General features: G+C 43.3%; 1 protein-coding gene across 1 annotated transcript in view; it reads left to right on the top strand.

Moving 5' to 3' along the window:
- LOC120916329 overlaps positions 1-20,578 on the top strand; it is a 35,104-nt gene extending 14,526 nt beyond the window's left edge. Inside the window, exons 3-5 of the mRNA XM_040327236.1 lie at positions 2,381-2,536; positions 7,303-7,443; positions 19,815-20,578. Coding sequence (XP_040183170.1) covers positions 2,381-2,536; positions 7,303-7,443; positions 19,815-20,098 — 581 coding nt within the window. The 3' untranslated portion in view covers positions 20,099-20,578. The remainder of the gene's footprint in view (positions 1-2,380; positions 2,537-7,302; positions 7,444-19,814) is intronic.
- The last annotated feature ends 4,861 nt before the right edge of the window (positions 20,579-25,439 follow it).

Raw genomic sequence — 25,439 nt, 5'->3', positions numbered from 1 at the left:
TTTACCTTTTATTTTTTACACTGTTCTTTCAAAAAAAAAAATTGTGTCACTTTAATTCCTATTACAAGAATTGTAAACATTCCTTGTAATAGAAAAAAAAAGCATAACAGGTCCTCTTAAATATGAAATCTGGGGTCAAAAAGACCTCACATCTCATACTGTATTTACACAAAAATGCAATAAAAAAACAAAAACAAAAAAAAAGGCCCTTTAACCACTTGAAACCCGGACCATTATGCAGGTAAAGGACCTGGCCAGTTTTTGCGATTCGGCACTACGTCGCTTTAAATGACAATTGCGCGGTCGTGCGACGTGGCTCCCAAACAAAATTGGCGTCCTTTTTTTCCCACAAATAGAGCTTTCTTTTGGTGGTATTTGATCACCTTATTTTTTGCGCTATAAACAAGAATAGAGCGACAATTTTGAAAAAAAATCAATATTTTTTACTTTTTGCTATAATAAATATCCCCCAAAAAAGATATAAAAAAACATTTTTTTTTCCTCAGTTTAGGCCGATACGTATTCTTGTACATATTTTTGGTAAAAAATCACAATAAACGTTTAACGATTGCTTTGCGCAAAATTTATAGCATTTACAAAATAGGGGATAGTTTTATGGCATTTTTATTAATATTTTTTTGTTACTACTAATGGCGGCGATCAGCGATTTTTTTCGGGACTGCGACATTATGGCGGACACATCGGACAATTTTGACACATTTTTGGGACCATTGTAATTTTCATAGCAAAAATTGCTAAAAAAAAATGCATTGATTACTGTGAAAATGACAATTGCAGTTTATGAGTTAACCACTAGGGGGCACTGTAGGGGTTATGTGTGACCTCATGTGTGTTTCTAACTGTAGGGGGGCGGGGCTGGATGTGTGATGTCACTGATCGTCTTTCCCTATATCAGGGAACAGACGATCACTGACATTGCCACTGTGAAGAACGGGGAAGGTGTGTTTACACTCACCTCTCCCCGTTTTTTAGCTAAATAGCTTCCTTTTCCTTACTGCAGTCCTGGTTTCATGTCCTCATTGTTCGTTTTTGCTCTAATCCTTCTCTGTTCTGAACACTTCCTGGTTGTCTGTTTCCTGATAACCACAGTGCTGGGAGCTTTCTCTCTGTGGTCACTAATCAAGGAGGTGTGATTACAGTGTGTCTTAAACCCCTCAGCACCAATCGGTTTCGTTTTCCAAACCATCACTGCCCTGTATTGGCTCCGTGCAGCAGAGAAGCAGGAAACATGCAAAAACGAAACTGAAACTGTAGGTACATTATATGAATGATTTTTATCTATTTTTAATCATTTTTAAAAGGAATCAGTTAACTATTATGGGGCCAGATTCACAGCGGAGATACGACGGAGTATCTCAGATACACTGTCGTATCTCTGTTTCTATCTATGCGGATAATTCATAGAATCAGTTACGCATAGATATCCCTAAGATCCGACAGGTGTAATTGTTTTACACTGTCGGATCTTAGGATGCAATACCGCGGCCGCCGCTGGGTGGAGTTTGCGTCGTATTCCAGCGTCGGGTATGCAAATGAGTATTTACGGCGATCCACTACGGTTTGTCGCGTTCGGTACGTCGTCGCTAGTCTAGTTTCCCGTCAGCAATTTTAGTCGTCGTTTGACCTGCCCTAACTTTACACAGCCCACATATTTTCTTGCGTAAGACGTCCGGGAATACGAAAGTACGCTACGCACGTCGCCGTTCGAAAAAATGACGTCAGTTCGCGCAAAGCACGGCGGGAATTTCAAAACGGAGCATGCGCAGTAGGTCCGGCGCGGGAGCGCGCCTAATTTAAATGGCACACGCCCCTTTGAATTACGCGGGCTTACGCCGGAGGCCGCCGGCGTAAGTTTTCACGCAAGTGCTTGGTGAATCAGGCACTTGCGATGAAAACTTGCGGCGGTGTTCCTTTAAAACTCCTTTAAGACCTATGGGCGGAAGTGATGTTTTGACGTGGCTTCCGCCCTGCTTTGGTATGGAGACAGGTGGGGGCCATCTTGCCCTCACTCATCTCCATACCCAGCTATTAGAAGGACCCGATCGCCTCCGCTACCGACGGCTCCACTAAGCGGCGGAGGGCACGGGAGAGCGGCGAAAGGGGGGGGGCCCTCTCCCGCCGCCAATAAAGGTGATCTTGCGGTGAATCTGCCACCATTATCGGAAACCGGGCCGCCGGCTGAAGACGAGGACACTTGGGTTATGGTAGCTAGCTGCTGCCATAATAGAGATATCCCTCTAAACAGCCAACGTATATCGGCCTGCGGCGGTCCTGAAGTGTTTTGTAAAGCAGTAAAAGTTATTTCGCATTTGATACAAATTTAAAGCATTTCCAACTGTGATTGCATTTCTATCGGCAGATTATACCAAGGAGCGTACTTATATTTACGTTTTCAATGACTGTATTCCTCTGGAACAATGTAATCTGATTGGAAGTTTCAGCTCTGGACAGGAATCGACTTGGTTGGCTACCGCCTGCTGTGACACCGACTTTTGCACCCCGGATGTACCTGCAAGTAAATATCTAGTATTTCATTTTAGTATCAAGTATCACGTTTTGTAGCAGAAAGTGTGAATTTTAACTTGTAAGCAACAATGCCCTGTATTGAAGTGGTTACAAAAAAAAAAAAAATATATATATATATATATATATATATATATATATAGATAGATAGATAGATAGATAGATAGATAGATAGATATATACACACACAGGCCCAGATTCACGTAGATGGGCGCAAAATTGTGCGGGCGTAACGTATCTCATTTACGTTACGCCGCCGCAAGTTTTTCAGGCAAGTGCTTTATTCACAAAGCACTTGCCTGTAAAGTTGCGGCAGCGTAGCGTAAATCACCCCTGGCGGGTAGGGGGCGTGTTTCATTTAAATGAAGCGCGTCCCCCGCACCGAACGAACTGCGCATGCGCCGTCCCTAAAATATCCCAGTGTGCATTGCTCCAAATGACGTCGCAAGGACGCCATTGCTTTCGACGTGACCGTAAATTACGTCCAGCCCCATTCACGGACGACTTACGCAAACGACGTAAATTTTATGCATTTTCGACGCGGGAACCAACGGCCATACTTAACATTGTTGCGCCGCACTTAGGCCACCATATAGCAGGGGCAACTTTACGCCGGGAAAAGCCTAACGTAAACGTCGTAACTTTACTGCGTCGGCCCGCGCGTACGTTCGGGAATTTGCGTATCTAGTTAAATTTGCATACTCGACGGGGAAATCGACGGAAGCGACACCTAGCGGGCAAAAAAAAAAAATTGCAGTTAAGAGCAGACGGCGTAAGAGACTTACGCCTGTCGGATCTAATGGATATCTATGCGTAACTGATTCTAAGAATCAGTCGCATAGATACGACGGCGCTACGCAGAGATATGACGGCGTATCTATCTATCTATCTATCTATCTATCTATCTATCTATCTATCTATCTATCTATCTATCTATCTATCTATACATACAGTACAGACCAAAAGTTTGGACACACCTTCTCATTCAAAGAGTTTTCTTTATTTTCATGACTATGAAAATTGTAGATTCACACTGAAGGCATGAAAACTATGAAGTAACACATGTGGAATTATACATAACAAAAAAGTGTGAAACAACTGAAAATAGATTTCATATTCTAGGTTCTTCAAAGTAGCCACCTTTTGCTTTGATTACTGCTTGGCACACTCTTGGCATTCTCTTGATGATATTCAAGAGGTAGTCACCTGGCGCAGCGCCCCATCACTCTCCTTATTGGTCAAATAGCCCTTCCCCCGCCTGGAGGTGTGTTTGGGGTCATTGTCCTGTAGAAAAATAAATGATGGTCCAACTAAACGCAAACCAGATGGAATAGCATGCCGCTGCAAGATGCTGTGGTAGCCATGCTGGTTCAGTATGCCTTCAATTTTGAATAAATCCCCAACAGTGTCACCAGCAAAGCACCCCCACACCATCACACCTCCTCCTCCATGCTTCACAGTGGGAACCAGGCATGTAGAGTCCATCCGTTCACCTTTTCTGCGTCGCACAAAGACACGGGGGTTGGAACCAAAGATCTCAAGTTTGGACTCATCAGACCAAAGCACAGATTTCCACTGGTCTAATGTCCATCCCTTGTGTTCTTTATCTAAACAAGTCTCTTCTGCTTGTTGCCTTTCTTTAGCAGTGGTTTCCTAGCAGATATTCTACCATGAAGGCCTGATTCACACAGTCTCCTCTTACCAGTTCTAGAGATGTGTCTGCTGCAAAAGGTGGAAGAACCTAGAATATGAAATATATTTTCAGTTGTTTCACACTTTTTTGTTATGTATAATTCCACATGTGTTACTTCATAGTTTGGATGCCTTCAGTGTGAATCTACAATTTTCATAGTCATGAAAATAAAGAAAACTCTTTGAATGAGAAGGTGTGTCCAAACTTTTGGTCTGTACTGTATATATAGGGCCAGATTCACAGAAGAGATACGACGGCGTATCTCCTCGCCGTTCAAAAAAATGACGTCACTTTGTGCAAAGCACGGCGGGAATTTCAAAACGGAGCATGCGCAGTACGTCCGGCGCGGGAGCGCGCCTAATTTAAATGGTACACGCCCCATTTGAATTAGGCGGGCTTGCGCCGGACGCCGCCGCCGTAAGTTTTCATGCAAGTGCTTGGTGAATCAGGCACTTGCGATGAAAACTTGCGGCGGTGTAACGTAACGACGATACGTTACGCCGCCGGAGCTTTCTGTGAATCTGGCCCTCAATGTTTGGGGATTCTACGTAATATTGTAGCAAAAAATATGAATTTTAACTTGTAAGCAACAAATGTCAGAAATAGGTGTAGGCATGAGAGGGTTAATATTTTAGCGAAGAACAAGTCTAAGGCCTCGTACACACGACCGGATCTATCCGCTGGGATTTATCCGCGGATCAGTTCCAGCGGATAGATCCGGTCGTGTGTAGGCCCGAGCGGACAATTTTCGGCGGATAAAAATCCAGCCGACGGATTCCCAGCGGATAAAAATTTTGTAGCATGCTACAAAATCTATCCGCTGGAATCCTGTCCAGCGGACTGATCCGGTCGTCTGTACAGACTCACCGGATCAGTCCGTCCGCTCCCATCCCTCGCATGCGTCGTAATGATTCGACGCATGCGTGGAAGTATTTACCTTCCAGTGTCGCGCACGTCGCCGCGTCATCGTCGCGGCGACAGCGCGACACGTGACCGCGGATGTTTTCCGCGCGGATTTTGATCCGATGGTGTGTACAAGCCATCGGATCAAAATCCGGAGGAGGAATGTCCGCTGGAAACGGTCCGGCGGACCGTTTCCAGCAGATAACCCCTCGTCTGTACGAGGCCTAAGACGTGAAATCTCTAGTAAAGTTCGTACCAAACAAGTGGCTTCAAAACGTTGGCTGACATTGGCTGGGTAGCGTTAGGTTGAATTTTTTTTTTTTAACCACAAGACCAGGCCACTTTTTGCAATTCAGCACTGTGTCGCTTCAACTGACAATTGTGCCAAACAAAATTGGCATCCTTTTTTTCCCACAAATAGAGCTTTCTTTTGGTGGTATTCGATCACCTCTGCGGTTTTAATTTTTTGCTCTATATACAAAAATAGACAGATTCGTATTCTTCTACATATTTTTGTAAAATCGCAAGTAGTGTTTATTGATTGGTTTGCGCAAAAGTTTTAGCGTCTAAAAAATAGGGGATAGTTTTATGGCATTTTAATTATTTTTATTTTTTTACTAGTATAGGCGGCGATCTGAGATTTTTATCGTGACTGCGACATTAGGGCGGACACATCGGACACTTTTGACATAATTTTGGGACTATTGTCATTTTCACAGCGATCAGTGCTATAAAAATACACTGTTACTGTAAAAATGACACTGGCAGGGAAGGGGTTAACCACTAGGGGGCTAGGAAGGGGTTAAGTGTGTCCTAGGGAGTGACTCTAACTGTTAGGGCTGTGGCTATGAGTGACACGTCACTGATCGCTGCTCCCAATGAGAGGAAGAGCGGGGAGATGTTGGGTTTACACTGACATCTCCCCGTTCTTCAGCTATGTGACCCGATCACGGGACACTGGTGGCAAAATAAAGGGGACGCACCTGTACGCTCATTTGCCCAGCCGTGCCATTCTGTCGACGTAAAAGGTCGCGTGGCGGTCCTTAACCACTTCCTGCCCGGTCAATAGACTTTTGACGTCCGGGAAGTGGTTGTGTTATCCTGACTGGACGTCTATTGACGTCCAGCAGGATAACATGCCGGCGCGTGCGTGGGGGCATGCACTGCAGCGATCGGTAATGCGGGGTGTCAGTCTGACACCCTGCATCTCTGATCTCGGTAAAGAGCCTTTGGCGGAAGCTCTTTACCACGTAATCAGCCGTGTCCAATCACGGCTGATCACGATGTAAACAGGAAGAGCCGTGATAGCTGACAGACGCGAGTAGAGGAGAGCCGATCGGCGGCTCTCCTGACAGGGGGGGTTCGCGCTGAATGTTTATCAGCGCAGCCCCCTCTCGGATGCCAACACTGGACCACCAGGGAAGCCGTCAGGACCACCAGGGAAGGGGACAACAATAAAAAAATGAGCACAATAGACGCCAATCAGTGCCCACTGACTGGCAACATGGGCACTGACTGGCACAAATTAGTAAATAAACAAGTGATGCCCAGCAATACCATCAGTGCCACCCCTCAGTGTCCATCAGTGCCACCCCATCAGTGTCCATCAGTGCCCATCCATGCCCAGTGCCACCCATCAGTGCTGCCTATGAGTGCCCAGTGCCGCCTATGAGTGCCCATCAGTGCCGCCTATGAGTGCCCATCAGTGCCGCATACCAGCGCTGCTTATCAGTGCCCATCAGTGCCACCTCATCCGTGCCCATCAGTGCCACCTCATCCGTGCCCATCAGTGCCGCCATATTAGTGCCTGTAATTGAAGAAGAAAACGTACTTTTTTACAAAAAAAAATAACCGTTTTTTTTTTTTTTTTTTTTTAGTTGTTGCGCAAAAAATAAAAATCACAGAGGTGATCAAATACCACCAAAAGAACAAAATTATAAAAAAATTGTTAGGGTACAGTGTAGCACGACCGCGCAATTGTCATTCAAAGTGCGACAGCGCTGAAAGCTGAAAATTGGCCAGGGCAGGAAGGTGCGTAAGTGCCCGGTATGGAAGTGGACAAGCGGATAATGTCAGAAAAATTGTGAAATGTTAACGCCATTAAGGAAAATAACATTATTACACACAGAAGGTCTATATGACTTTGTTGTTTTATTTTCTAGTAATAAGGACAAGCTCTGAGCCCAATGGAGTAACATGTCCCGCCTGCGCTTCTCATGAAACGCTTAATTGTGAACCCGATGGATTTATGGCGTGTCGAGGGGACGAGACCAACTGTGCTTTGAAAACCACAGATTTCACAGGTAATATTATTTAAGGGGATCTACCTAGTATTCTAAATATGTATCTTTTTTTCTTTATTTGAATTTTTTTTTATTTTTTATCATGAAATGATAACAGTTCGGGGTTAATTTTAGTTACATTTTAAAGTGTATCCAAGACAAAATGTTAAAGGGTTTGTAAAGGAATTTTTTTTTTTATCTTAATAGCTTCCTTTACCTTAATGCAGTGCTGTTTTCATGTCCTCATTGTTCGTTTTTGCTCTCAAGTTGCTGTAATTCTTCTCTGATCTCCACACTTCCTGGTTGTCTGTTTCCTGATGACCACAGCACTGGGAGCTTTCTCTCTGTGGTCACTAATCAAGGAGGTGTGATTACTGTGGGGTAGATTCACGTACGGGCGCCTAAAATTAGGACGGCCTAGCCTACTCTTTTTAGGCTACACCGCCGAAAATTATTTAGGTTAGAAGTGATTCTCAAACCACTTACCTTCAAATTTTCGGCGGCGTAGCCTAAAACGAGCGGGCGTAAGCGCGCCTAATTCAAATGACTGGGAGGGGGGCGTGTAGTATTGAAATGAGGCTTGACCTCACGTTTTTTGATGTTTTTTACACTGCGCATGCGCCGGGCGACTACATTTCCCAGCGTGCATTGCGGCTAAGTAGGCCGTACGGGCCTATTGATTTTGACGCGTACGTAAACGGCGTAAATCCCGATTCGCGGACGACTTGCGCAAACGACGTAAAAAATTCGAACCTCGCGGCGGGAACGGCGGCCATACTTAACATTGTTATTCCACCTCATAGGTGGAATAACTTTAGGCGGCCTATCGCTTACGGAAACGACGTAACTCGACGGTGTAGGCCCGGCGTACGCTCGTAAATCGTTGGGAATCGAAGTAGCCCCTCATTTACATAATCTAGGCCGGCCGCAATGGCAGCGCCATCTAGCGGGCAAAAGAAACATTGCAGCCTAAGATAGAATGGCGCAAGCCAGCCTATCTTAGATATGTTTAAGTGTATCTCTGTTAGAGAATACACTTAAACATAGGCCGGCTTAGATTCAGAGTTAGGTCGGCTTATCTGTAGATAAGCCGGGCCTAACTCTTTGTGAATCTACCTACGTGTGTCTAAAACCCCACAGCACCAATCAGTTTCGTTTTCCAAACCATCACTGCCCTGTATTGGCTCTGTGGCTCTGTACAGCACAGAGGCAGGAAACAACATGCAAAAACGAAACTAGAAACTGCAGGTACATTATATGATTGCTTTTTATCTGTTTTTAATCGTTTTTAAAAGGAATCAGTTAACTATTATGTCTCTATACCATGTAAACAGTCATTTCAGAAAAAAAAATAAAAAATGTTTTATTTACAACTCCTTTAAGTGTTTGTAAAGGTATATAAAAAAAAAAAAAAAAAAAAAAAACATGGCCAGGTATGGTTTGCAAAAAAAAATTAGACAGGTCCAGTTAATTTTGTTCTGAATTGAAATTCTGACAAATTTTAGTTTTTTTGGAAATTTGAATGTATCCGAATTACAACAGTACCGAATATAAACAAATCCGAGATAACGGAAAAAAAAAATTCAGATGAAATTCAATCAGTTTTACAATCAATTTGAATAGTTTTCAAATCGATTTTTAATCCGCTTTATTTTATTTTTTTTCTGAATTTATTTTGAGTGTTCAAATTTTCTGAATTCAAAGCGATTCGGAAAAAAATCAAATCAATTTCAAATAGTTTTTTTGGGGCCAGATTCACGTAGATGAGCGGCGGCGTAAGGCCTGGTACACACGATAGGATTGATCCGCGGATACGGTCCGCCGGACCGTATCCGCAGATAAATCCTCTCGAGGATTTGTGAGGATTTTGATCCGATGGAGTGTACTCACCATCGGATCGAAATCCGCGCCGAAATCCCATCGCGATGACGTGTCGCGCCGTCGCCGCGATGATGACGCGGCGACGTGCGCGACGCTGTCACATAAGGAATTCCACGCATGCGTCCAATCATTACGACGCATGCGGGGGATTGATTCGGACGGATTGATCCGGTGAGTCTGTACAGACCAGCGGATCAATCCGTTGGGATGGATTCAAGCGGATAGATTTGAAAGCATGTCATCAAATTTTTATCCGCTGGAATTCCATCCCAGGGGATAAAAATCCGCGGAAACAGATCCGCTGGATTGTACACACCAGGGGATCTATCCGCTGGAGCCGGTCCGCGGATCAATTCCAGCGGATGGATCCTCTCGTGTGTACGGGGCCTAATGTATCGTAGATACGTTACACCGCCGCAATTTTTCATCGCAAGTGCCTGATTCACCAAGCACTTGCGATGAAAACCTACGCCGGCGGCCTCCGGCGCAAGGCGGGCCAATTTAAATGGGCGTGTGCCATTTAAATTAGGCGCGCTCCCGCGCCGGACCTACCGCGCATGCTCTGTTTCCGAACTCCCGCCGTGCTTTGCGCGAAGTGACGTCATTTTTTCGAACGGCGACGCGCGTAGCGTAATTCCGTATTCCCGGACGGCTTACGCAAACAACGTTATTTTTTAAATTTCGACGCGGGAACGACGGCCATACTTTATACAGCAATACGATTGCTGTGTAAAGTTTAGGCACCAAAAAAAAAAACGACTAACTTTGCGACGGGAAACTAGACTAGCGGCGACGTAGCGAACGCGAAAAACCGCCGGGAATCGCCGTAACTCCTAATTTGCATGCCCGACGCTGGTTTACGACGCAAACTCCCCCCAGCGGCGGCCGAGGTACTGCATCCTAAGATCCGACAGTGTAAGTCCATTACACCTGTCGGATCTTCTGCCTATCTATGCGTAACTGATTCTATGAATCAGTCGCATAGTTAGAAACAGAGATACGACGACGTATCCGGAGATACGCCGTCGTATCTCTTTTGTGAATCTGGCCCTAAGTTTCCAGAGAAAAATAAATAGAATAGAAAATAAAGGTGAAAAGGATAGAAGAAAAATTTATAGAAAAGAATATAACAGAAAATTAAAAGAATATAATAGAGTAAAACAGAAGAAAACAGAATCTATATATATAAAACTCAACGTGTGTGTATGTATGTATGTATGTATGTATGTTCCAGCATCACGTCCAAACGGCTAAAGATATTAACATGAAACTTGGCACACATGTTACTTATATGTAAGCAACAAACATAGGATATGTGGTTTAACCCTTACCCACCCCCATTTGCCATGGTCGGGGTTTTCCTTTAAAGTCCCATTCAACTCTATGGGAAATACATGTTACTTCATAACTTCCAAACGGCTGTACATATTTCCATAACACTTGGTCACATGTTACTTATATGTCCACTTAAACTATAGGATAGTTAATTTATCCCTTAACTACCCCCATTTGTGAGGGTCGGGGTTTTTGTTTAAAGTCCCATGCAAATCATTGGGAAATGTATGTTCACACATAACTTCTATACGCCTGGAGATATTTCAATAATACCTGGTACACATATTACTTATATGCCAAATACAAATATATGACAGTTAAATTAACCCTTACCTACACCCTTATATAAAAGATGGGTATATTTATATTACTATGATTTTCCTCCCCAAAAGGTTAAGATAGGAAGACCGGACAACGCCGGGTATTCAGCTAGTAGAAGATAAAAGATCAGAAAATAAATTGAAACAAACAGAATAGAATAGAATAAACATTTTTGAATAAAATAGAATGAATAGAACCATCTTCTGAAATACGAATTTCAAATAGAATAAATTCAAAATTGAATACATAAGAAAAGAATAGAATAGAAAAAATAAACTAAACAAATTCATAAAACAAACTAAAAGGATTAAACATAATTTATGTAAATAACGAATCGAAACAAAAAAAATATTGTTTTCATTCGGCACATGTCTATCCCCGATATGCACTCATCGGCCACTTTATTAGGTTATCTGCACAATTGTTTGGTAACACAAATTGCCAATCAGCCAATCACATGGCAGCAACTCAATGCATTTAGGCATCTAGTTGTGGTGAAGACTAGTGTTGAGCGGAAATACGCCATATTCGATTTCGCGATATATCACGAATATATAGACGAATGTTCGTGAAATATTCGCTAAAATCGAATATTCGTGATATTTTATAAAAAAAAAAAAAAAATTGCGAAATTTCGCTAATGCGAATGCGAAATTGATTGCGAAATTTTGACAACTGTGGTAGGAGAACTCTGATTGGCTCTGATGCAAAAAAAGGGCGGAGAAAGTATTCGCGAATATTCGGAAATCGAATATTGGTGATATTTTGCCGAAATTTCGCAAATGCGATTGCGAAATTGATTGCGAGATTTTGACAACTCTGATTGGCTCTGATGCAAAAGAAGGGCGGAGAAAGTATTCGCGAATATTCGGAAATCGAATATTGGTGATATTTTGCCGAAATTTCGCAAATGCGATTGCGAAATTGATTGCGAGATTTTGACAACTCTGATTGGCTCTGATGCAAAAGAAGGGCGGAGAAAGTATTCGCGAATATTCGGAAATCGAATATTGGTGATATTTTGCCGAAATTTCGCAAATGCGATTGCGAAATTGATTGCGAGATTTTGACAACTCTGATTGGCTCTGATGCAAAAGAAGGGCGGAGAAAGTATCCGCGAATATTCGGAAATCGAATATTGGTGATATTTTGCCGAAATTTCGAAAATGCGATTGCGAAATTGATTGCGAGATTTTGACAACTCTGATTGGCTCTGATGCAAAAGAAGGGCGGAGAAAGTATTCGCGAATATTCGGAAATCGAATATTGGTGATATTTTATCGAAATTTCGCTAATGAGAATGCGAAATTGATTGCGAGATTTTGACAACTGTGGTAGGAGAACTCTGATTGGCTCTGATGCAAAAGAAGGGCGGAGAAAGTATTCGCGAATATTCGGAAAACGAATATTCGCGATTGCGGATATTCGGCAACATAAAAGGATCGCCTCAGCTTAGCTACTCGGCCCAGGGTCTCTAATCATACCAGCAATGCTTTTAGACGTCGATAGGATGTGATCTGTTTTAAAAAGAAATTTGAAAAAATACGAATATTCAGAATTGCGAATTTTGGCCGCGAAATTCGAGATATTCGCGAATATTCAAATATGCCATATTCGTAACGAATATTCGAAATGCGAATATTCGTGAGCAACACTAGTGAAGATGACTTGCCGAGGTTCAAACTGACCTTCAGAATGGGGAAGAAACGGGGATTTAAGTGATTTTGAACGTGGCATGGTTGATGGTGCCAGACGGGCTGGTCTGAGTATTTCTGGGATTTTCACACACGACCATCTCTTGGGTTTACAAAGAATGGTCCCGAAGGGTCTGGAATGGATTGTGGGGGACCCCGTTGCTATTTTTTTTTTTTATTCAGCCCTTTTGTTTACATTCCTGTTTTTAGCAGGGCTGAATTATGGTTGTTACGATGTCTTTGGGTGTCAGCTCCCTAACCACTTACAGACCGACCACTCTTCAAAGTGGAATATCGTTGTTATGGCAGCAGCTAGCTTCCATAACCCCGGTATCTACTTCTTCCGCGGGCAGTTCGCTTTCAGATAAAAGTGGTCTCAGTTGCGGATTGGCCACAAGATCACTTTTATTGGTGGCCCCGCTCCCCCCTCTCGCCACGCTCTGGTGCCCTCTGCCACTTACCGGAGCCGCCGGCAGAGGCGATCGGATCCTGTCTCCTGCTTGGGCAGCTGCCGAGTGAGGGGAAGGTGGCCCCCACCTGGCTCCATACCATTGCAGGGTGGAAGCGACGTCAAAATGTCACTTCGGCCCATTGTTCTTAACCACTTAAGACCCAGACCATTATGCAGCTAAAGGACCTTGCCCCTTTTTGCGATTCGGCACTGCGTCGCTTTAACTGACGATTGCGCGGTCGTGCGACGTGGCTCCCAAACAAAATTGGCGTCCTTTTTTTTCCCACAAATAGAGCTTTCTTTTGATGGTATTTGATTTTCCTCAGTTTAGGCCGATACGTATTCTTCTACCAATTTTTGGTAAAAAAAATCGCAATAAAAGTTTAACGATTGGGTTGCGCAAAATTTATAAAGTTTACAAAATAGGGGATAGTTTTATGGCATTTTTATTAATATTTTTTTTTTACTAGTAATGGTGGCGATCAGCGTTTTTTTTTTGTCACTGCGACATTATGGCGGACACATCGGACAATTTTGACACATTTTTGGGACCATTGTCATTTTCACAGCAAAAAGTGCTATAAAAACGCACTGATTACTGTGAAAATGACAATTGCAGTTTAGGAGTTAACCACTAGGGGCGCTGTAGGGGTTATGTGTGACCTCATATGTGTTTCTAACTGTAGGGGGGCGGGGCTGGACTTGTGACGTCATTGATTGTCTTTCCCTATATCAGGGAACAGACGACCAGTGACACTGGCAATGTGAAGAACGGGGAAGGTGTGTTTACACTCACCTCTCCCCGTTCTTCTGCTCTTGTGACCGATCGCAGGACACCGGTGGCGATCGGGTCCGCGGGTCCCGCAGCCGCGGTCACGAATCTCCCAGCCCGCGACCCACGGCTGGGCACTTAAAGGGGACGTACCTGTACGTGCCTGTGCCCAGCCGTGCCATTCTGCCGACGTATATGTGCAGGAGGCGGTCCTTAAACACTTAAGACCGGGACCATTATGCAGGTAAAGGACCTGGCCAGTTTTTACGATTCGGGACTGCGTCGCTTTAACTGACAATTGCGCGGCCGTGAGATGTGGCTCCCAAACAAAATTGGTGTCCTTTTTTTCCCACAAATAGAGCTTTCTTTTGGTGGTATTTGATCAAGTAGTAAGCGTTTATCGATTGGTTTGCGCAAAATTTATAGCGTTTACAAAATAGGAGATAGTTTTATTGAATTTTTAAATTTTATTTTACTACTAATGGCGGCGATCAGCGATTTTTTTCGTGACTGCGACATTATGGCGGACACATCGGACAATGTTGACACATTTTTGGGACCATTGTCATTTTCACAGCAAAAAATGCTATAAAAATACATTGTTTACTGTGAAAATGACAATTGCAGTTTGGGAGTTAACCACTAGGGGGCGCTGTAGGGGTTATGTGTGACCTCATATGTTTTTCTAACTGTAGGGGGCGGGGCTGGACGTGTGACGTCATTGATCGTGTTTCCTTATATCAGGGAACACACTATCAATGAAGCTGCCACTGTGAAGAACGGGGAAGGTGTGTTTACACTCACCTCTCCCCGTTCTTCAGCTACTGTGACCGATCGCTGTACTCCGGCCGCAATCGGGTCTGCGGGTCCCGCGGCCGCCGGCCAAAGGCAAGGATCCCTTTGATGATTGAGAATTGGTGCCCATTAGCCTTCTCAATATCGATAGAAAGATTCTGGCAAAGGTAATTTCCTGCTGCTTGTCATCAGTAGCAGACAGATTGCTTTCTAGTCAGCAGCACTGTTCGATCCAGGGCAGGAGCACTTTTTCAGCGGTGTTAGCTGTCCGGGAGGCTCTGGAACGTTGCATGGCTGAGGGCTGGGGAAAGTACTTGCTGGCATTGGATCAGGCAAAGGCTTTTGATCGTGTCAATCATGAGTACCTCTGGCTTCTCCTTGACAAGTATGGCCTGGATCGTGGGTTTATTGGATGGCTAAAGACTTTATACAGAGAGGCAGAGAGCTTCATGCTTGTTAACGGTTGGGTTGGACGGCCCTTCAGGGTTGGATCAGGGATGCGCCAGGGGTGTCCACTGAGCCCTTTGCTATACCTGTTCGCAATCGACCCCTTCATCAGAAGATAAGAGAGCGGACCGTTGTGCGGGGTGCTGGTGGGCACTGCTGGTGAGCCGCCCTTTGAGGATTGTAGCCTATGCTGATGATGTTTCTGTCTTTATCTCTGGGACAGAGAATGAGCAAGAGGTGGTCTCAGTTATAGAGCAGTATTCCGAGGCATCAGGCTCCAAGGTCAACCGTGATAAAAGTTTTTTGGATGAGCGAGGGAGGTGAGAATTTTGTACTTCCAGACATCTTCCCGAGGCCTCAGCAGAAAGTCAAAGTATTAGGCATCGAGTTTGGCCCTGATGATTACAACAAGTCAAATTGGGAAGCCAGGCTGAATGATGCTAATGTCAAGGTGAAAATCTGGAAAGGGTGGCGGCTCGCCTTGAGGGAAAGGGTGGACTTGATTAAGACCTACCTGATTCCTACCTTTCTGTATGTCAGCTTCGCTTGCATTTTGCCAGAGTCCTTTCCTACCAGGATTTATAGTTGTTTCTTCCAATTACTATGGGGGAACAGGCTGAATCTTGTGAAGTGGAATGTGACTTATCTATCTAGGCGGAAGGGTGGCCTAGGCATGGTCAACCCGGTTGCATTGTTCTCTCTGATGTTTTTAAAACACAATTTTGATAACATGCTAGCAGAGAGACCGCCTGGATGGGTAGTTATTTTCCAGATCTGGTTTAGACCTTTTTTGGGCTGTTGGGAGAGTGGCGGGCCAGTGAAAAGCCTAAGGATCAAGCATGGTAAGCTCCCAGCTTATGTTGCTCCGTGTTTGAAAATTCGTAAACTGTGGCATGTGACAGTGGAGGATATCAGGTCCCTCCCTAGGAGACTCCTGGGTGAGAGGATCGTGGGTACTGTCTTTCGTGCGCCACTGGCCTTAAGGGATTGCCCAGGTCCTACTATGAGTGTAGTGCTCACCCCCGAAGGAGCCGCTGATTAGTTTGGGTCTGGCTTTCTAAGTTACCTTCTTGACTTGGTCTAGGGGTGACTTCTGTGAGTATAAATAAAGAGCAAGTGTCCAGACACCAATATAATTTTCAATGCTTTATTCCAAGGCCCAACCTGGCCAACATCAACATGACACACGATAGAGAAGGTTGATGAGCGTAGAGGAACTTTTAGTATCAAGCCTTGGATATTCAAAGAGAGCAAGCCTGCTCTCAGCAATGGTGCAGCTCAATTCGTCGCCACCCCAATCAGGGTGGGTAAAGTGCCCCCGGACAGGCAGTTATCTCAGGCCTGGCAGCCGGAGCGTCACTTACGGATCACTGGGAGGAAACAGACCTCTGCCACAGGCCTGACTCAGGGACTCTGCCACAGGCTGGACAATTTAGGATTTGTCAAAAAAACAGTTTGAACAAATCCTCCCAGTTAGTTCAATCAATGTCAACCACTGACAGCTTGAGCATACCTGTCATACGGTGTGGTGACCGGATCCCCGATGGTTCGTCTAGGCCTCCTGGACAACCTCTAGTTCTAGGTTCTCCCGGGCCAATCAACCATTGCACAGCTCCCAGCTTAGGATCCTCTCAGTAGAAGGCAGGGACCCAGCAAGTCACAGGGGCCCCTTTCAATAGTAGGAGGAGGCTCCGCATGGTACATGGCCTCAGCATGGCAGAACACGGTGGCTGGGCCCATGGATGCACATACCCTGAAGGTGGGTACCGCACCTGGAACTCGGGCCCCGCAAGAACAACCTGCCAAAAGCGGCTGCCACAGATATATCCCCCCCCCAGCATGCCCAACGAGGGAAGAACTCCTCTGATTGGCTGCTGGGAGCAGGTGGGTCTGCCAGAATCCCTCTAGCGCCAACTGCCGCCCAGGGGTGATAACATACCCCTGGAGCGCAGACTGACCTACAGGACAAATTCTGGAATTGACAGCAGCTTGAATTTCCATAATTTGTGAATGGGAGTAAAACTAAGCCTCCCATTCCCCACTAACTTTAGTGTAGCACCCGTACTGAAAGTAGGGGGGCGCTACATGAGGGATGGTTTACGTTTAATAAATTCTGAGCGGATTCCCTTAAAATTTGGGGACCAGGCCTGGCTCGCTTTCCACGGTAGGCTCTCTATGTGAGGGGGAACGTGAAGTGCCGCTCTTTGGACAATAGTGGTTGTCCAAGAACAGAGTGTCAGGGTGAAGTGGAAACCATGGACCACTTCTTGCTTCAGTGCCCTTTCAATATAGAAGTCTATAAAAAGGTTGGGAGGGCTCTAAATATTCCTTTCTGGTCTAGCATGTCTTATGCTGAGTGGGTGTATGGAGCATTGCAGAATCGCAAGGGATTTGATTACGACACTCATTTTCTAGTCAGCTTAGTAGTCCGATATTACACCTGGAATGCACGGTGTCAGGTATCCCTTCGGCAGAAAGTCCTTCCTGTTCCGGTGGTGGTGTGTGAGATTCTTGGTGAGGTAGGGAAAATTCGGGGTCTTGAGAAAGACAGATGGCAGCAAAGGGTCTGGATAAAAGCATGGAGGAATATCAGGCCTGTAGCTGCTGTTTGTTGATCTCTGGGTGTTGGGTTCTTTCCCTGGTTTCTCTCTGGACACTCCCTTATGCCCCGTACACACCATCACTTTATGTGATGAAAAAAAATGACGTTTTTAAAAACGTCACTTTAATTGACTGTGTGTGGGGGAAAACGTCGTTTTATGTCTTGTAAAAAACGACCAAAAAAAATTGAAGCATGCTTCAATTTTATGTGTCGTTTTTCAAAAGTGCACTTTTTACTTCACAGAAATTGACCGTGTGTAGCAAAAAACGTCGTTTTCTAAGACGTTTTTTCATCCACGCATGCCCAGAAACAAGCTTCAATGGAAAAACGTGGTGGAACGTAACCTCACTTTGCTAGAACATTGTGAGAAAAACGATGGTGTGTAGGCAACTTCGTCTTTGAAAATTGAAGTTTCAAAAACGTCGTTTTTTACTTCACAGAAAGTGTCGTTTTTTTTCATCACATAAAGTGATGGTGTGTACGCGGCATTAGATTTTCAAGGATACCATTTTTTAACAAAGGCTACATACACATGATAATCTATGTTTCTTGGTCTGAATCTTATTCAAGTTGAGTATGTGTAGATTTTTTGAAGATGTCTGCTTTATTTAGAGATGTGTTCATGTATTATAGGTTGAAGGTTTAGTCTTGTATATAATATGTTATGCATTAACCCCCTTAGCGGTATCCCCGAGCGTGACTCAAGGTTTGCTTTTCTATGCTAGGATCAGTATCCCCGAGTCACGCTCGGGGTAGATGTGCAGAGCGTGCAGCGGCGCGGCTTACCTTTCGCAGCATCCACAGACAAGTTACTTACCTTGTCCCTGGATCCTGCGATGCATCCCCGCTGTGTGAGCGAGCGGGTCCTCCTCGCTCGATTTACAGTGTCCTCCTGTGCCGCCGATCTCCGTTCCCTGCGACGTTACGACGCACGGGGACGGAGAACGGCGCCAAATTCAAAAAAGTAAACAAACACATTACATACAGTATACTGTAATCTTATAGATTACAGTACTGTATGTAAAAAATACACCCCCCCCTTGTCCCTAGTGGTCTGCCCAGTGCCCTACATGTACTTTTATATAATAAAAACTATTCTTTCTGACTGCAAACTGTAGATTGTCCACAGCAACCAAAAGTGTCCCTTTATGTCAAAAATGGTTTTAGAGCAGCTAGAAAACAGCGATAATAAATTAAAATCACTTGCAGAATTGTGCGATAGCGATTTGTGGGGAAATTCGTCATAAAAAAATAAAAGTAATGACAGCGACAATTCTGCAACTGAGAAAATTTCAGTGATTTTTAGTTTATTACATTATTGAATAATTTTTATTATAATTATATTATTATTTGTTATAATTATTTATAACTATTTATTATATTATAATTTATAATTTTGTTTTAAAAAAAATGTCATAATCGGGATGCCTACTAGACTCTTGTTTGGTCAGATTTAAGTGAGTTATTCCTAAGAATTACAGGCCTACAGTATAAAACGCCAAATTTCCTTGCAAAATAATTGTACCGCTTTTGGTACGTAATTCCAGACAGAATCACACCGCCAGGGAGGTTAAAAAAAAAAAAATGGAACAAAATATATATATTATTAATTTTTTGTATTTTTGTATAAAAAAAAGTTGGAATGTGTTTTTTGTTTGCAAGATTCTCAAAATAAAAAAATTGCCAACTCAATATTGAACCCTGCAGACTAAGACTGGGATGCCATTAAAGTTCATGTGTGTGTGTAAAGGCAGGTGTCCCAATACTTTTGGTGATATATATGTATATGCACCCGAATATAACAGAGTACAATTTTTTTTTAACAGAAGGAATATTTATTCAAGAAAATCAAATGGTTACATGCTTATAGCAATCAAATAATACAAACAGGGCCACAAGGCTCCAAACATTGGTTACAGACAGTGCATGGAAAACCATCTTCATTAGAAACATCATGATAGCTTATCCAGATAGGAGAGGAAAACAAAAAGATAAAAAAGAACAGAGTACAATTTTGATTGGTGTGTGCCGTTGACATGTTGCTTATTATCTGGAGTCCTTTTCTTATTAGGAATATTTCTTTATTTTTTCCAGCATACTATGCAGAGGATTATATGTTCTACTACTGGTATGGAAGCGGTGCAGCAGAATATTTTAACTACACGGGTAGAACACCATTCTGGCTGCAGCAGATTTCCTATCGAGGTTGCGCCACTGATAGCGTTTGTGAATTTGGCACACAATATCTCGGTAAATATACTGTACAAGAGACCGTTCACTACCAATGTACGGGTGGCACTGAAGAAAGTTCCAGCTACCCCACTGCTCTGATCCTTTGTTGTATTGCTCACATTTTACTCTATTTGTTTATATTTTAGAAATTAAATGACTAATACATTTTTTTAAATAAAACCTTGATTATTAGGATATTTAATTATTTTTGAACTATTTATCTAAAATGTATCTGCAATTCTATTCAGTCTTTATGTACACCCCTGCCAGACAGCACACCCAGAAAGGTGAAATCACTTACTCTGTTAAGGAAGGCAGTGATGTCACACCCCGCCCTCCAGCATGCTGATTGGACAATGAAGGAGCAGAAGAAGACAACTCAATAGCTCTCCTCCTGTCAACAGGTTTACTTTATGTGCATGCAGGAGAGCCTACTGGCTTCCTGTGCTGCCCCTTTTAGACATGTACAGTTTGTTTCATTCCAAACCCATTTTTCGACTAAATTTGTCAAATTTCGTTAATTCATAAATATTCAAATTAATGAAGACCCGCTGAACAAATCTTTCCGAAAACAAAATGAAAACATTTTGAAAATTCTAAATTTTAAAAATTTGAAATTTTAAAAATTCGAAAATAATTAAAACCTGACAATTCAAAAGAACGAAAATCTGAAAAAAAGAATCGAAAATTGGAAAATCCAAAAACGTAAAAATATGAAAACCCTAAATAATAACTAATACAAATAATGATTGCTAACTAATAAATTATTGCAGTCTCCGGTTTACTACAAACTTATCACCTATATACCTTTGCATGCAATACCTATTACTGGCTTTAATGATTGTAAGTTATACTTCTTATTCTTTCTGTACACCTTGTAAAACTTCAATAAAATGTTAAACAAGAAAATCTAACAATTCAAATGAACGAAAATGCGAAAGAAAGAATGACAATCGGAAAATCCAAAAACGTAAAATGTTAAAAATCCTAAATAATAACTAACTAATAAAAATAATGATTACTATTAAAATATAGGTATTGGAATTTCCTTTCAAATTTGGCTCTATCCTGATAAATGTATCTGAAGTTACAAATTATCCGAAATAATGAATGCTGCATCTAAACTAATGGAATGTAATGAATTAATAATACTAATAAAAATCAAAATGTTATGTATGTATGCCCCGATGACGTAATGTATGACAAAACTGTGTAGGGCGAGTCTATGTTCAACTACACCACTCTATTTTGATCGAGATCTGCAGACTTTTATGTAGGAATTTCTATTTATGTGTAGCACTTCATTGTATTTGTGGAAACTTCTAGTAAAAATGTTTCAATAAAAACACCATGGTTTTACACTATGTGGCGATTTTTTTCGAGAGAGGGTAAAAAATCAGCACGGTTGGCTCCCTGTTGCGGGGTCGTTGGTCCTTCCCATTGGAGGTTGTCTTCTTCGGGAATTTTGGTGTGGTAAGTTCTCTTCCCAGTGGGACAGGCTTTGGCTATTGTGAATAATATTTTTTTGCAAATAATTACACATATACAGGGCTGGACTGGGACAAAAATGTGGCCCTGGACTTTATCCAGACCGGCCCAGGGCACAACACATCAGTGTACAGTGCACATCAGGGACGGTACAGAGCTCAGCACATCAGGGCACAGCACATCAGGGCGCGGGACACATCAGGGCACAAGACGTACAGGGCACATAACATCAGGACCCATCAGGGCCCATCACACCACATCAGAGCACACCACATCAGGGCATTGGGCAAATCAGGGCACGGGGCACATCGGGGCACATCAGGGAACACGGGGCACAGGGCACATCAGGGTACAGGGCACATTATGGGGCACATTGTTAACCAGCCAGCATGCAGAGTAGCGCAGGAAGCGTGTGTAATATGTTCTCTCTCCTGTCACGGCACTCACTCGGCTACCCGGCGGCTCCTCCTCTCTTCTCGTCCATCCCAGATGATGTTACAAGCAAATTGGGATGGATGAGAAGAGAGGAGGGGCCGCCTGGGAGCAGCGTGCGTGCAGTGACAGGAGAGAGAACATATTACACACGCTTCCTGCGCTACTCTGCATGCTCGCTAAATCTCGATCTACCCATCAGGCACCAGCTGTCGGCGATTGACGGGTAGATCGCCGTGGACGTCCGACCGGCCCACTGAGCCATCGGCCCACCGGGAATCTCCCGGTAGTCTCGATGGCCAGTCCATCCGTGCACATGCATGTTTTTAAAACTCTGTACTTATCTTGTTTCCTTTTGTATTTTTTTACAGTCTTACACATTTCCTGACTAATTTGTATATCCCCTGATGAAGCTATTAGGCGAAACATGTCGGGTTAATATATACGAATATGAAACCTCTGTCTAATTTGAACATTCGCTTTAGGACCACCTTCATCATAAAATGTTGAATACCTTTAAACAAACTTGCTCTGCTGAAGTTTATACTTTATTCTCATTAAAATTATATATTTTTATATGGTTTCTATTATTATCTGGCACTTTTTGTTCACAAGTTTAAATCAGTATATATCGCTAGAATATTACTTGTAAGCCCCAAACAATATATAGTGTTTTTTGTTTTTTTATTTATTTTTTGCAGAGAGCCTTGGGAATAAAATGGCGAATATTGCAATTTTTTTATGTCACATGGTATTTACACAGCAGTTTTTCTAACACAATTTTTTGGGAAAAAATAAACTTTAATGAATAATAAAAAAAAAGCACACAATATATGCCACACTTTTTTGTACGATATGAAAAATGTTACGCCGAGTAAATAGATACCTAACATGTCATGCTTTAAAATTGCACACGATCATAATGTACACATCCCTTGTAATAGAAATACAGATCTCTCCTCTTAATGGAGAGATCTGGGTTTAAAAAGAACCAAAATCTCTCCTTTACCTTTAAAAGCAAAGGATACAAAAAATGCTTTACTTCCACCCTGGACGTAATGACGTCGCTCCAGTCCTCCAAGGCCACAAAGGCAATTAGATGATCTAGTTTCTCACATTTGACATATTATTAACGTCCTGACTGCTACATTTATTTAATTTTTTGCACATGTAGCCAGACATTGTCTCTGAACACTAGTCACAGCAGTATAATTTCACAAGTGCAGCCAGTCACAGTGTCCCCGATCTCCACCACACCATAATAGTGTAGCCAGTTACAGTGTCCCCAGCAGGGCTGGACTGGGACAAAAAAGTGGCCCTGGACTTCATCCAGACCGGCCCACTTTAATTTTGCAAACACTCACAAAAACAGTATATATTAACTATAAGCAATTGTTCACGGTGCACCCGCCCAGGATCGGCCCTGCAAAGCTGGGACAAACTTGGTCCAGGGACAGTATCCTCTGTTTGGGTACTGTCCCTGGAAACCAGGGATGTCTGGTCACCCAAGGCTAGTGGCCAGCAGGCCCCGCAGGTCCGCGGCAAGCTCCCAGCAGGACTCACAGCCGTTGACCTGTGGGTCCTGCTGGCCACTGACCTGTGGGTCCTGCCAGCTGCTGGCCATGGCCTGTAGGCCACAAGCCATGGCTAGCTCCCAGCAGGACCTACAGGCCGGCTCCTAGCAGGACCCACAGTGTTAAGGCCTTTTTTGAGGTACTGGGTGGGCACTGGGGCAGGGTAAATGAGGGGGGGGGGGGGAGATACATGGGATGTGGGATTAGCTGGCCCTGGGGGTGTCAGGGTCTCTCACCTCAGCAAAGACAGCTGCCAGTGCCAGCTCAACAGGTCCTTGCACAGCCTCCTCCAGTCCTGGGGGGGTGATGCTCTTGTCTTGGGGGCTGAGGTTAAAGGGTCACTAAAGGAAAACATTTTTTTTGCTGAAATGACTGTTTACAGGGTATAGAGACATAAAAGTTAACTGATTCCTTTTAAAAATGATTAAAAATTGAATTTAATCTATCATATAATGTGCCTCTAGTTTCACTTTCGGTTTTGAAGGTACATACATGAAGTTCCGGGTGAGAGGTGAGTCAGGAAGACTCACAGAACAAAAACAAACAAATCCAGGGCAGTGTTTTGTTTTTAAAATGAATCTGATTGGTTCTGTTAAGTTTTAGACACACAGTAATGACAGCTTAGACCACCGTGAGAAAGCTCCCAGTACGATGGTTATAAGGAAACAGGCAACCAGGAAGTGTGGAGATCACAGCAGAATTACAGCTACTTCAAAGCAAAAACGAACAATAAGGACATGAAACCAGGACTGCAGTAAGGTAAAGAAAGCTATTTAGCTAAAAAAAAAAATTCCTTTAGTGACCCTTTAAGTAAAGTTGCAGCCCAAGCCAGTCATATGGGTCCCAGGTCCTGACTCATACTAGCGATGCATGCTTTTGCTTTGCAGGGGGGAAAAAAGGAAGTAAAACCCATCAGGGTTTACTTCCTCTTTAACAGAATCAACAGAAAGTGGGTTAAGCAAATATAAGATTATATTATTAAACTCTTGACACAGATGAACAAGAAAATTATGGTTATAGTCCTTCGTAGAATAACGAGCCGCAAGCAGTAACCTTGTCAAGGCCTATGGCTGCAGGTCAGAAAAGAGGGAAGGAGAATGACCAATCGTATGTCAGACTACTCCCTTTTGCCACAACGACAATATTCAACTGTGCATATGTGCGGTAGTCCTAGTTAGAACTCTTTGGTCAGAGGTTTATATTCTTTAGAACCGTGCTGCCCTCTAGGACTGGTGAAATCTTCAGAACACAGTGGGAAATAAAGTAGATAAATATGGACAGTGTACTGGCCTATGTGCATTATCCAACAGCAATTTTATTGAAGATAAAACTATAAACTGTAACTACTCACAAACATAAGTAGTACACGCACTCAACCAGCCACTACATGTGGCTACAATCTCCTGGCTTTGCAAAAGCTTCTGGTTCAAGGAGGACCTCACCAGAGTCCCTGATGGCTGATGCGTTTTGAAGGTATGTTTTTCATCAGATTGTGGAAGAAGGACATACCTTTGAAATTCATCAGCCAGCAGGGACCCTGATGAGTAGGGATGAGCCGAACACCCCCCCGGTTTGGTTCGCAGCAGAACATGCGAACAGGCAAAAAGTTTGTGCGAACACGCAAACACCGTTAAAGTTTATAGGACACGAACATGAAAAATCAAAAGTGCTAATTTTAAAGGCCAATATGCAAGTTATTGTCATAAAAAGTGTTTGGGGGCCGGGTCCTGCCCCAGGGGACATGTATCAATGCAAAAAAAGCCATTTTTTCAGGAGCAGTGATTTTAATAATGCTTAAAGTGAAACAATAAAAGTTAAATATTCCTTTAAATTTCGTTCCTGGGGGGTGTCTATAGTATGCCTGTAAAGTGGTGCATGTTTCCCGTGTTTATAACAGTCCCTGCACAAAATGAAATTTCTAAAGGAAAAAAAGTCATTTAAAACTACTCGCGGCTATAATGAATTGTCGGGTCCCAGGAATACAGATAAAATT

The sequence above is a fragment of the Rana temporaria genome, chromosome 10 (assembly GCF_905171775.1).
Source record: "Rana temporaria chromosome 10, aRanTem1.1, whole genome shotgun sequence".
NCBI lineage: Eukaryota > Metazoa > Chordata > Amphibia > Anura > Ranidae > Rana > Rana temporaria.
This window is presented reverse-complemented; position numbering and strand designations above follow the sequence as displayed.